Source organism: Thunnus albacares, chromosome 16 (assembly GCF_914725855.1).
Source record: "Thunnus albacares chromosome 16, fThuAlb1.1, whole genome shotgun sequence".
Classification (NCBI taxonomy): domain Eukaryota; kingdom Metazoa; phylum Chordata; class Actinopteri; order Scombriformes; family Scombridae; genus Thunnus; species Thunnus albacares.
Genome location: NC_058121.1, coordinates 28454940 through 28469247, shown reverse-complemented (window position 1 = coordinate 28469247; position 14308 = coordinate 28454940). Strand labels below are relative to the sequence as shown.

At 37.7% G+C, this 14308-nt stretch overlaps 1 protein-coding gene across 1 annotated transcript in view; it reads left to right on the top strand.

Moving 5' to 3' along the window:
* Nucleotides 1–10782, top strand: part of man1a1 (mannosidase, alpha, class 1A, member 1) — a 145506-nt gene extending 134724 nt beyond the window's left edge. The window contains exon 12 of the mRNA XM_044376385.1: nucleotides 3473–10782. Coding sequence (XP_044232320.1) covers nucleotides 3473–3599 — 127 coding nt within the window. The 3' untranslated portion in view covers nucleotides 3600–10782. The remainder of the gene's footprint in view (nucleotides 1–3472) is intronic.
* Nucleotides 10783–14308: the final 3526 nt, after the last annotated feature.

Sequence of the window (14308 nt, the reverse complement as noted above, 5' to 3'; positions counted from 1 at the left end):
GTGTGTGTGTGTGTGTGTGTGTGTATGTGTGTGTGGTGTGTGTGTGTGTGTGTGTGCAGTAGTGTGTGTAATTTCCCCCTCACAGTAGAAAAATAGTAGAGCAACAGAAGCTGTGAAAAACGCCCAAACACACTGAAGGCAACAGCTACTTCTCACTTCCTCTTAATAGCTGCCTGATATTTTTACTCAACTGCCTTCGTGTGCATGTCTGAGTTCATGTGTGTTAATGTGTGTGTGTGTGTGTAACCACAAATGGCTCTTTAAATGTGTTGTCAGCCCCACAGTGTGATGTCTGGGAGCTAATAGGGCTCTCCTCCTCAGATGGCTCTCCAACTGTGTTCAGGAAGACAGTCTGTTTAAACCATGAGGAAAAAAATCCCAACTACATTTTAACAAGTGTGAATGTGAGTGCACATGAACTGTATGTGTGTGTGTGTGTGTGTGTGTGTGTGTGTGTGTGTGTGTGTGTGTGTGTGTGTGTGTGTGTGTGTGTGTGTGTGTGTGCGCACGTGTCTGCTCCTGCAAAAGGGAAAAATTAAGGGCAGAATTCCACTTGAATATGTTGTTTTGCCAACTGTGGTGTGAAGTTCCCAGATGTTGATTGTATTTGGGCAGCCAGCCCAGGAAAACTAACAGCTGTCCAACTTCATCAGTTTGTTGTTTATGCAAGGTGGAGGAACAGCATTTAGCTGACACAGCAGGAAGCTCAGATAGTTTAAAAAAAAAAAATCACAATCATAAAAATGTTTTTATGTGTTTTAAGATGGTTTTATTGAAATTAAAGTGTGAGGAAACAAGCCAAAACTCTTCATTTTGTTGTGTTACTGCCCAAAGTGACACTGTTGACCACACTGCAGTCACAACACTGAGCATCATCAGGACTGACCTGAACAAATGTAAGATAATTAATATATTAAGCACATTTAAAACAACTCAAGTTGTAAAATGTTCAAGAGGACGACACACAGATAGTTTTGTCTTCAGTATAATTGATTTTTTCTATTTTGTAGCCAGCTAGCTTTATAGGAGTCTGAGTAAACATCTGGAATAGTTCCTGTATGTTTGTACTGGAAGAAATCATTCAAATGTAATCACTTTGGGAGGAAAAAAAACTATAATTTTGTTATTTTTTGATGCAATTACCTTTTGTTTTGCACAAAAGAGAGTGTATCATCGTCCACTGTACAGACAATTACAATTATCATAATTTTAATGATTGTTATAGTTCAGGTGGTCAACAGATAACAAACCTTCACCTTCCTGCTACCTCTGCTGGTTTGCACACAAGCTCACCTGTCTGAGTCATAGATGTTTAGTCGTCTCATTAAACCTGGTTGTTGTTCTGTAGGTTTCATTCATCTGTTCGGGTTTCAGTTCAACAGTTGGATGGATGTGAAACAACAGTGAACTACTTATCTTTCTCCTCCTCTTTATCCGCTCTCTCTGTTTTCTTTACTTCCATCACAATGTTTACAGTCTTTGCTGCATCCTCCATCTCTCCCTCCTTCCTTCCTTCTTCTTCTATCATTTTTGCCTCCACAGCAGACAGCTGCTGACAGGAAGTCAAGGTTAGCTTAACAGAGGCTGATGGGGGGCGAGGCGCCATCCAATCCAGCTTTTTTTATAGGCTGTAAATTTTAACAAGCGTCACCTGTGCTCCTGATTACACCACACACACACACACACACACACACACACACACACACACACACACACACACACACTCAAAGTAAGATGCCGGATTCCTTTTGCAGGTCATGACATACCAATCAGTTTGTAGAGAATTTTGTGGTTTTTTTTGTTGATCAGAGCCAAAAAACATCCTAATGACATCCAACATGTGAGACTGAGTGAGATATGAATTTTTATAAGCATGATAAAATCTGTCCATGGGAAGCAGCACAAAAAGAACAAAATGTCTCATTAGCATCATTTCACATTACAGGCCTCCCATCGGCAACTGGAGGAAAAATATGAGTGTAATTGACCACCAGCCTGGACAGTAACACAATGATTACCTCATCCGTCAAGCCGCATCATAACCGTGATATCAGAGACGGACCTCGCCGGACAGAAAATATCAATCCCATTTACCGGCAAAGCCATAAGTCTAATCCTCCTAATGTTACTCTGGGATCTTGGCATTCTGCAGAGCCACTTCCAGTATTCATCTTCCTCCTGCTGCCAAGGACACGGCCATACTTCACACTGCTGTCTTCCTTCAATCACTCACTGCTTTCTAGTGGTCTGTTGGCAGGCAGAGGAGGACGAGGGACTTGTTGTGGAGGTTGAGGGCTTCATGGACACCCGGCTCCTCTGCTGAATCATTAGTCTTAGTCATCTGACACATGCGTGCCGTTTGTAGGTCGTTCCCTTTGCTTTCTGTCACATGATTTTCTCTGAATCTCATTTGTTTTGTTTTTTATCGATCCCTCCTTCTGCTGCCTTCGTTTTCTTACTCTACATGATGAAATCTCGTCTCATCACCGTGGACCCGCAACTGTCCTACAACACATTTTATTTACTTAAACTTTCTTTCTTACAAGGCCTTCGATGGATAATGTTATTTTTGGGGGGAGTTTCATAACATATGATGACATTTTACCGCAGAATTTCATCACTTCAGGTTTCATAAACTGGTCTTAGCTGAACCACGCCTCTCAGTTCCACATCTGTTTCATCAGAATAATCTCAAAAAAACTGAACAGGAAACGGTGTAGATCCCACAATGAGTCATCTTTAGAAAGACATTAATAAAAAGAGCAAAAGCATGTAATCAAAAGATAATTTACCCTCAAAATTTAATTGGAGAACTTTTTCATCTTTATAGTTGTTTTTAATCTTAGTGCTGATAAATGATCTGGATAATATGAATGCAGATAATAAGCAGGTGGAACCCACAGCAGATTTACAATTATCATTTATATATATTCTCTATTTGGTATAATTTATAACAATTTTAACTACAGTTTAATTAAACTGGGGTTTATTTCAGTGGGAAACCTTCAGTAACATCATGATAGTAAACCTGCTCCAGTTCACTGAGCTGTAAGATGAAGAAATTGAGAATTCAGTTTAAATTTTTTGCTTAATTATCATTTTTAATATTTCCCTGGGTTATATTTTCCTTCCCAAGATTTCAGAGGGTTTTTTTTCTTCTTTTTTTTCTTATGTTGATATTTCATAACATTCGAAAAAGTTTTGTGTGATCATTGGGCCCCACGTTGGGTACAACTTCTTAGATGTCCACCAACATAGCAACAACTTGTTTGGCGCTTCCTCGTTTGAATGAACCTCCCACCTCAGGCGGAGTGAATTATAAGACAATAACAAACTTTGTGAGCTCTACTTGCACCACAAAATAGAGTCCTTATCCCAATATCTGTGCTTAGTTCAGTTTCACATACACATCCGCTCATCATATCTTGCTGTTGAGTGTTTTTAAGTCTTTTCCCGTCTGTGTCTCCTCCAGGTATCTCTACCTGCTCTTCTCTGATGACGACCACCTGCCGTTTGAGCACTGGGTCTTTAACACCGAGGCTCATCCACTGCCGGTCATCAGGAAGGACAAAACAGACAGACCCAATGAAGTGGAGTAGCGGACCCTCCTGCGCTGACAACCCAAAACAAGTGCGAGAACCTCTGATCCTGTGTACCTGAGCCTCCAGCTGTCTGTCTGAAACAGTTTAGCCATTTGGAGTTCCCAGTGGCTTCGGATGCCTCTTGATTGGACATTGATTTTAGTTTTTTTTTTAATTTGTAATGGGATCAAAAGAGAATTCAAGCCTGCCAGCGCTGAATTCCTGCTGTTGCATCTACTTCAGAAAATGATTTTTTTTTTTTTTTTTAGACATTTTTAGCTCTGGTTGAGTCCAGACGCTGGTCTGAACCAACATATTAACTGCTGGATAACGTCATAACTCGTCAAAATGTAATGAAATGTCCCTCTGCTTGAGTTTAATGTGATGAATTCCAGCGCTATCTATTGTAAGTTTGTAATATTCTTGTATTATAAAAGCGGTACCATCTGAAGATGTCATTACATTAAGTGGCAGTTTATTCCACTACCAGGTTTTATCACATCTTCCAACTCATTTAGAGGGACAATCTGACCAGTTATCACATTATTCCTCAGTTATGTTGTTGTTAGGAGCTGCAGCTCCACCTGTTGTCTGTTTTTTTGTGAAGGAGAACACTGAAAGACCTGAACCAGTTGTCTCCCTGATGTGGATATTTTGGACCGCAGTCTTTGGGCACCAAACCCAGAAAAACTGCAGCTCTCGTCTTGAGGATCACAAGGCTGACTCAGAGCAACTTAGTGAGCTACAGGACGCTCTGTTCACGTCACATGCGTCGTCTTTTTCCCCTCTGCTGTACCGCTTCAATATCTGAATAGGAACCAGTATCTCTGCGTCAGCGATGGTGCCGCCGCCGCCGCCGCCACTCCACTTTTTACATTGTCTTCAGGGGAGCACTGGGAGTTCTGCAATTCTAAAAACACGGTTGTCTCTGTGGGAGTAAAGGAAAGACGCCTCTTTTTATAAACCCACAGAAGCTTTAGACCTCTGCTTCCTCTCCGTCACCTGTTACCTGAAAACACCTGACTGCTCTTTATTTCCTCTGAGTTCGGTGTGACGCAGGACGACCAGCCACACCAGCTCTCTACCTGCCAGTAACTACACTTTCTCCCCTCGACGTTTACACCAAGCTGTCCCTCTTCTTCTGCTTATCTCATCCTTCATTCATTTGTATCTTTTTAGGGTCTTTTTTTTTTCTCACAGCTACACCAATTCTTCTGAGGTTCGATCGATTCAGGTTTTTCAAAGCTTTTTAACTGACAGCCAACATGTTAAAATCTTAATCTGTCTTATAATATTGTTTGTTTTTAATTTTTTTTTAATTAATTGCCATGTTCCTCCACAAAAAAAATGACAGGTTTTCAGTTTTTCCCCTCAGGATTTTATTTATTTATTTCTGGAACAATCTGAGCGTCAGTGAACACGGGGTGTAGGAAGGAAATACTGGCATCATTGTTGGATTGAAGCCTTTGAGTTCAAGAAACTGAAAACATGTTTCCTTCTTTTGGAGGCTTGATATCAAACAAACAAACATTAACATCCATAAAGGATTAATTAGGCTGCCGACGTTCTATATTTCTGTTATTTACCCTTTAAAAAGACCAACAATATGTCAGTCCGTCTCAATACTTTCTGACGTCCCCAAACTCATCTGTTTAAAATCGTTGTTAAAAAACGGTTCATAAATATGTCGTTCTTGTTTTTCAAAATCCTAAATCAGCTCGACGCTGTAAATTGTAACTCAAACAAGAGTAAAAAGTGCATTTGTTGGGAACTATTTTCAGCCGCTGATTTGATGCACTAGCAGGTATTTACAGCAGCTGGACGGTTGAAACTATATCAGGTTTTACCTATAAAAGACCTTCTAAGTACAGTAGGATCTTAACTGATCCTTAAAGATCCCCACCAGACATATTTGAAGATGTATATAAAATATTCTACTTTGAAAAATGATTTGTGTCTACTATGGTTTTTCCACAAAAAATGTTGAATTATCTTAAAATTAAAGTTAAAATCTACATCTATTCATTCAAGCTGAAGCAACAAGAAGAAAAACACATTTTTGAGTGGAAGAGACTTTAAAATCTGAACAGTTTTATGTGTAAAAACAGAATTTTTAGACCCGAGGACACTTAAAGTCTCAACTGAAGACGATACAGATTAATGATACTCATGCATACGTGTAGAATCTGATTGAAACGTCTCATTTAGAAGCTTCTTATAGACGACATCGTTCCTCTACATCACTATCAGCAAACCTGCTCATCGGTCGAACCCTCGTTGGGGTTGTTGTATCGCTTCTTCTTGTATCTGACTATCGTTCCTCAAGTTCCAGTGTAGGGCAGGCTGTAGGATCTTCTCTCCTCCATGAGGAGATGCGGACACTCGACCTTCACACACACACAAGAAGCCATACTCATTCAATACAGCTTTACCATTTTGTCCTTGAGATTTTTGTTCCCTTCATCCTCCTGTGTGAAGGAGTGTGAGTGAAGACATTAATGTCGTCGACACAAATGTTGTGTTGTTGTTGTCGTTGTCGTCGTATGCGTCGTGTTTAACTCATCAAAGTCGCGCTCAGCAGAGTGTTCAGTGAGATTGTACGGTAAAGATTTCTCCTGATGCCACACAGAACTGTAGCCAGATAAAAAATCCAGTTTAGTCTTCGATATAGTGCCTTCACTGTTGAAAAGGAGTCAGAGGGAGAAGCAGCTCACACAAAAACACAAAAGAATAGAGTCTTAAAATAGTCTTGTAGCTTTAAATAAAGGTCCCAGAGCTCAGATGAGGATTATACCAAAACTAGATGTGGATTAATGTGATATTTATTTGGGACTTTGGCCTGAATGTGTCGTCCAGATTTGGTGAAAACTTGGTCTCGCTGTTGTTTCTTTGGGAGAACAAACCATCAAAGCTGAGAAACCTTCTAAATATGACTTAAATTGTCTGTGAATATAATCTCACCTGTTAAAGCTGTACACTCTTTTACCAGAATCTGTGCTAGCAACCATCAGCTGTAATGGTTTGAGACCAGTAGACAGATCCCTGTCAGCAGGTATTTCCTTTACTACACTGACATCTAGTGGTGAGAGTTCTCTATTACAGTCCCCACATGAGACCTGAGCTAAATGAGTCTGAAAAGTTAACATTAGATAAAAACTGATTAATATACATATACGAAATCTGCAATTCAGAATAAAATTGGCAACTTTTTGTGAACAGTGACGAGCAGCCTTGTTTTAAACCCAGCAGATAACGTCACATATCGGCAGTTTAGTTTTATTCTTTCATTGCAAGTACAAAAATTAAAAGATCACCAAACTTGCATCTTTAAAATAACATCTCACATATCTCATGATAGATGTAAGTGATTGAGTCATTAACTATATCATCTTTATGTATATTTGAGTGCAGATATGACACAAAGACAGATGGTGGATTATGACACTGTCCGTGTTCATCTTACTACAAATGAGCTTTAAACAGACTTTAGTGTCACTGAGAGATCTGGCAGATGGCGAGTCATTAGAAAGTTCAGTCAACAAAAGGCGTTTCTGTCTGAAATAGTTCGCTGGGATTCATTTATTTCAGCTGCCTGACAGGCTGAGGGGAGTTCATCAACCACAACAGCAGGTTTTTCACTGCAGGCTAAAATACATTTGGCCCAGGTATCACTGTGGAGGAGAACAATCTGACGGGCTGACACGTATTGAACATAATCCCAAAATTTATAACAGTCTGTAATGGAAAAGTCATAATCTGGATTTGACAGATTTTGCCCAAAAAATAGGTTTTTTTGAAAGAGAAGAAGCAGATTGGCTTTAACTAATTTCCTTCTAAATTTAATGTCCATTTAATTTCCACAGTTTGTAGTGAGCAGGGTCCTCCTACAGCAAGTAGAGCTGAGAAAATCTTCAAATTTATAGAAAATTAACAGAAAAATTAGGAGAATGTGCAAAGAAGTGGCTGATTATGAGCCAGAGTCGATTTGAAGAGGTAATAAAAGGAACAAGAACTGGCTAAACTACAATTAAATTATTACATATTTAAAATCAACACGGCTAAATTCATGTTTTCTTTTTTTATATGATACCCCAAAATGACGACATGTACCTGTCATGTAATGATCAACACACACACACATCAGTCATTGGGCCTTACCATTCAAATTTGAATATAATGTTGCTGAATATACTTCCTGAGCTGTGAGAAACCCTCCATGTCAACACGAGTTCTTTATATCACTGTACAGGCAACAGTGTCTATGTGTTTAACTGTGTCTTGTTTAGTTGCTTTAGAGGCATTTATTATCCACGTGATGATGTATTGTAATGGTTGATTTTTGCTGATTGTGTTAATTTATTCTGTAGTACTACATAGGACTTGGAGGTGTTGGGAGTCGACCCCCAGGAGGCGCTGAGGGTTTATCGGGTTAGAGACAAAGTACGAACCCTAAAATATGGAGCCTCACGGGTGGTTTGGGGATTTTCGCACACTCGTCTGCCAAAAATGACATCCTGAACTGATGTCAGTAATGAGTTTAAAGGTCTCACATGTTGCATCTTTTAACATCTGTGATTTATAACCACAATAATCAGCTGTGATGCTTCTGCCACGGTTATACCAATATATGACCAATAATTTAAAGGTGTTTAAACTGCTACAAGTGGTACCTTTAACGTGATGTTAGCAACGGCAGAAAATGTTTTTTAATGCTGAAAAAACAAAAAAGGGGACCTGGGAGTCAATCAAACAACCTTATGGGAGGATAGGAATCGTATGAATGTACCATCCAATGTGAAGTGAAGAATATTTTATATGCATTTGTCTTTATTTGTTCACTTCTGTGTGCTTTTGTTGTGTTCTGCTTTATTTTTATTTTATCTCGGAAAGCACAAAAAGTGGAAACAGTGTGTGCAGCAGAGAACAGACTGCTGTTGATGGAAGAAAAGGATTGGTCAGGCCTGTCGATGCTTCTGATGGCTGTCAGATGAAGCCTCGACTGGCCGTTAACGTAGGAAATGATCCAAATCTGACACATGAGGTGTATCAGTACATGGTAGATGCACATTTTTGTTTTATTGTTTTTGTTTCTTGTTCTGAAGATCTGAAACATAAATGTGGACATATAGGAATATTCAACATTTTCATAAAAACCAGATTGATTAAAGTGTTAATTGTACAGTTTAGTGTTGAGACACTGAAGCTGCTCGGAGAAAACATCAAAAACTTTTCTGTGAATTCTTCATATCTGCGTCCGTCACTGATGTTGGGAGCTATCGGTTCAGATTTAGAGTAACACAGCTTATAATGAGCCCAAAGTAACATAATGCTGCTCCATCAGTGTTGTTATGTACGACGAGCTCATGAAAGGTCACTGACTTACATCATCTGGCAATGTGGGAAACTTTTCACCTTTACAGAGTGAAGGGAAGTGAGATCTTCCACATTATAAAACACATTGATTTACTGTCACTCGGTGTTCATCATAAAGACACTTTAATGTTTGATCTTTATGCTGTAGAATTTGAATTTAAAAAAAGGCAAAATTGCAAGTTAGTGTTGGTTAATGTGCAGCTGGAGACCAGTTAAAAGTTTTATTCAGGCAGTAAATTTTTAGTTCACCGCGGTCTCTGTAATCTTATTGTCATTAGTCAGTTTATTCCTGTTACAAACTTCTGTGTGGTTTTATGGTCCAGCTGGAAAAAACCGACACCTTCAGAGCGAGTTAAATACTAATCACAGCTGATGATGTTCCAGCTGTGATTGAGTGTATTCTAGCTGAAGTTGTTCTCTCTGTTGACAGTATTCTTCCTCATATACAAGTGGCTTAAAACTCCAAACAGAACTTCACTTCTGTTTTAGGCGACATTGCGGCTGCCTACTGTAGATTTGATTGAAGTCGATCTTTATTTATTCTGATTACATTTGTCCGGTTACAGATCAAACTTGTGTTCTTGCAGAGATTTTTGTCACGGTATGGGGTTATAATTTCATATCTGTTGCTGCAATAATTATGGTGGTATGAAGTGGTGGTCAGTTTTAAAAAAAAAAAACATATACTTGTGGAAATTTGGATCAACATGTTTTCCTGGTAGTTTTGCCGTAGTTTGACATTTCCCCTCCCTTTGTTAAGCTCTGTCAGTACAATTTTGCATTTCAGATTTATATTGTATATTGAACCACACAGATGTTTTGAAGAACTGAAAGTTAGGAGATGCTGAAATTTGTATCCTCAGTGCATTTTGAGGATCATAAATATGATAAAGTCTGTAGACGGTGTAAACGTGGAGGCTTAGAAACATAATTTTGACTTGTGATTTAGACTTAAAGGGCTGATCCACTGCATTTCTCCAAGTAGGAAGTCTGAGACACAACACGAGGCTCTGCTGGTGCCCTTCTGGATTTTACTGAAAAGGTTTTAAACATGTTTTTTTTTTTCCAGTCATGTGACACTGATCTGGTTGTTTCTTAACAGGGAGTTAATTCAGAATGAATGTGGTTGTTGATGTGAGCCATCAGTGTAAAGCCTGCTTCAGCTTCACAGACTGTAGTGTGACGTCAGGCTTCTCATTGTCATATGCAGACTCTAGTTTTTATTTTTATTTTTTCCCTAAAAAGGTTGAATTGTCTTTGCTGATTTTCTGAATATTGTGTTGACGATCTGTTGCGTTCCAATGCCTTTCTATTAGTGAACATTAAAGGGAAATGCCACCCATTTAAGGAACTCACCATTAAGTCAGTCTTTGTGAAAATGCACCACTCCTCCCTACAGGAACATGTAAAATGCATCACACTGACATCAATAAGTGGTGCAGCATCACAGATATGACCGAAGAGTCACAGATAATCTGAATTTATTAAATGGTCGACATTCCCCTTTAAAAAAGGTTTAAAATGTGTGAAACAACCTCTAAAATGTATCTGTACAAAATATTGCTGATAATCATTCCGTTGCACATAGTTTACTTTGTGTTTATATGCAATATTTTAATTTTGTGAGGAAATTTGTTTTATTGTGTTAATATTATTGAAAAAAAATGTAAATATTCCATTCAGGCAAATAAGCCGTTCTACATTTATATAAAAATCTTCTGAGCTTATGGATTAAAATGATATTAATGAGCAGCAGACTTTTTAATAAACTATATTTGTTACACTTCTATTGTGAATAAAAAATCTTTTAATAAATGGTGTTTTTGGATTTGTGTGTTGTTATTTTTTTTAAGCAGGAGAACATTTCCACTCATACTGTCCCTCATTTTAACCTTTATTTTTAACAGTTTGAAGATTTCACCAAAAAAAAAGCTAAAATATCAGGTTTTTAATTTCTAATATATTTACCTTTCTTTAAAGCTGTTCCACCACGTATGGATGTTGAGCTGAGGTGAGCCACGGTGGCTTAAATGTGAATGACAAGGCTTTAAAATGCTTTAAATTAATTATGTCTAGCGGGGTTTTTAAAAATAAGTTCAGAATAATACTTTATTTTTCTATTTTACTATTTCTGTGCTGATTAATAGACATTTTCTGTTGTAAACACACATAAGGAGTTGTGTTTCTATGAGTTTCTATGAAAATAAGAAATATATTTACTTTGCTGCACAGGAAGTTGTTTGTTGTTTGTTTTGACATAAATGTAATTAATGCTGCTGCTGCAGTTCACACTGAGAGGACAAGTTACTCTTAACGAGTCACAAGAATCAAGAAAAGAATACTTGTGCATCACTTTCATGTTTAGATTGTTTTAAGTTATCTTTTTGCTGTTTGGCAAAACCAAACAATCTTGATTTTACCAAGATAACGGATGTTTGTAAAAGTATAGTACAAGAGTTTCAGCTATACAACTTCTGCTTACACAGGTCAAAAAGACAAGTAAAACATATGAAGTAAATCCTTTGTTATTTCTTATGTTTGAGTGTGAAGGTTCATTCTCAACAATTTGCTGAAATTAGTGGCTTTTAAATGGATTTCAGTTAAGATTTTTTTTTTTTTTTGTCAAAAAACATGATAATTTTAACCTTTTGTAACCCAACAGTTTCACCACAAGAAGTAAAGAAGTGATACAAATTCTAAATATTACCTATCTGTTATGGTGTGAGGACCATCTGACATCATTTCTCACCCTGCAGCTCAGGTACATTTAATACCTGACAAGGATTAAGCCAAGTCATCCTACATTAAGAATAAACAATATTCAATCAATAATGAAACTGTATGAACTGTATAATTGTATGAACAGCTGATTCATATTTCAATTATATTTCAAATGACGAAAAGAAGCACAAAAAGCCCATTATAATGTTTATTGTGTTCTCTGCTTCTCTCTGTCTGCCTGTACAGGAAAACTGAGGGGATCTGGTGGCTCTGTTATGCTTTGGGGGGCATTTTGCTGGCATGGTTTGGGTCCACTTGTCCCCTTAGAGGGAAGGATCATTGCTAATACTGCTAATCAATACAAAGTTGTTCTAAGTCATCAGCTTTATCCTATGATGAAACATTTCTATCCTGATGGGAGTGGTCCCTTCCAGGATGACAATGCCCCCATCCATAGGGAACAAGGGGTCACTGAATGGTTTGATGAGTATGAAAATGATGTGAATCATATCCTATGGCCCTCACAGTCACCAGATCTCAACCCAACTGACCACCTATGGGAGATTTTGGACCGATGTGTTAGACAGCACTCTCCACTACCATCATCAAAACACCAAATAAGGGAATATGTTTTGGAAGATATTTTTGAAGAAACTTTTTATAGCCAATTTAAGCCGAAACTCAGAACATAACCTGCGCCGGACCAGGTTAAGTTTGCAGCATAATTTACCATGGTGATCTAGCCAGGTTAAAAGAGAGACACCTTCATGATATAGGGGGCAGTTGATCCTCTTCTTGCAATATTCTACAAACCAAACACAAAACTGAGTATTTCTTGTTCACTTTAGTCCAGTTTATTACCAGTCATAGCAGAATCAACTTAGACCGACCTGATCTGAGGCTATGTTTTCATTGAAAACATCTAAAAATGTCTTTTAAAAAAAACAATTCATTTTCATTTTAAAAAAGGTTATCATATTTACAACATTTTATAATCAGAAGACTTTCTGTGGCAATATTCAGTTTTGGTCCGAAAGGAATGGAAGCAATACCACTTTGATTTAATTGAGCAGGATTTTAAAAATTACTGCAAAGTTATCAAACTTTTTCTGGAGTATGCATCATTTTCATCATTCTGTTCAATAAGCCCTCTAAAATTAAATGACACAAATGAACATACAGTATGTGTATGATTAGTTTTGAAAACACTACAATAAGACATGACACATCTGAGAAAACCACTTAAGAGTTAAATGTCTTATAACATGATGGAAGGACAGTTGATATAACTAATACTAAAGCAGCTGCCTTTTAGTGTTTTTGGTATTCTTCATTCACTGCAGTAAATCTTTCATTTTGAGAGTATGTTGTTTGTACTTACAGATTCTAATACACTGACCTTTACTGGCATGTAGTTTATTTTGTGTTAGGAAACCAAATATCTTTTAAATGACAAAGGACAGCCAGTGTTTGGAGGTAAGATGAACACAGCAGGTTTGTTTGTGTGTGTCTTGACAGCTCGGTAAGATAAATCAGCCAGCAGAAACCAGCCTGTTCTCACTTTCATAAACTGTTTTTGCTCAACTTGTGTGTTCACTGGTGTTTGACACGACACAGACAAAATCTGCTGCAGAAACTTACAAACTTACAGTCCACGAATTTAAACAAACGGCAGCCTGATAATCTTAATTATCAACATGAATTGTAGTTTTTACTATCTACAAGTTTGTTTCCAATCAACCTCTTTTCTCCACATGTACATAAAATAATAACCACTGAAAAACAAGAATGTTTTGGATCATTTCACATTAACACAGTCATTTAACCCAAACCTGAACACCCTGTAAAAAATACAACACAGTGTACAGTCTTAGCTTTTTGAGTACAATTAAGGAGAATGTACTCCTGAGTGCCACCAGAGAGCAGCAGAGAACTATAAAAGCAGCAGTTTGTTAGGTTTTCTCTGCACAGCAGGCTGACCATGATGCCATTTGCTTTCACTTGAAATCTTAATGCTCAATAAATATGTTATGTCTTTAATCTTGTAAGAGCAAACTCACAAACAGCTCCCACCAGCCTACTCTGGAGTCTAAAAGGTTATTTTATATTTTTGGTCTTTAACTCTCCTTCCATGTACAAAGCCCTCCCTCTGGCAACATTACCACTTAACCTGATGTCTAAAAGCCCAGAAAAGTCTGGACTGGGCAGCTTAGCATCACATTACTTTCAGCACAGAAAGAAAAATAAGTGGCATGAGAATATGAGCTGTAGGTTTGGTCCAGACAGAGTTTTAAAGCTGATAAAAGATTCTGATCACAGCAACTTTTAGAAAGTGCATGGTGTTGATGCTTCTTATTACATCACACTTTGGATTTGATTTCTAAGCATCAAATCTTTGTTTGCACATTGCTGTTAAATGGCTGTGGCATGAACAGAGTTGAAAGAAATATCTGATATAAATGGATTTAGTACAGTTACTCTGTTTTAGTTTGATTCTAGAAATTCTCAGCAAATATTTAGAACATTAAGATGGCTGATATTTGTAATTTGTTTGCTTGAGAAGTGGGGACGGTGTCACTGATATTAAATGTTATGAGACACCTGGCTATTGGGGTTCAGATTATCTGAGAAAG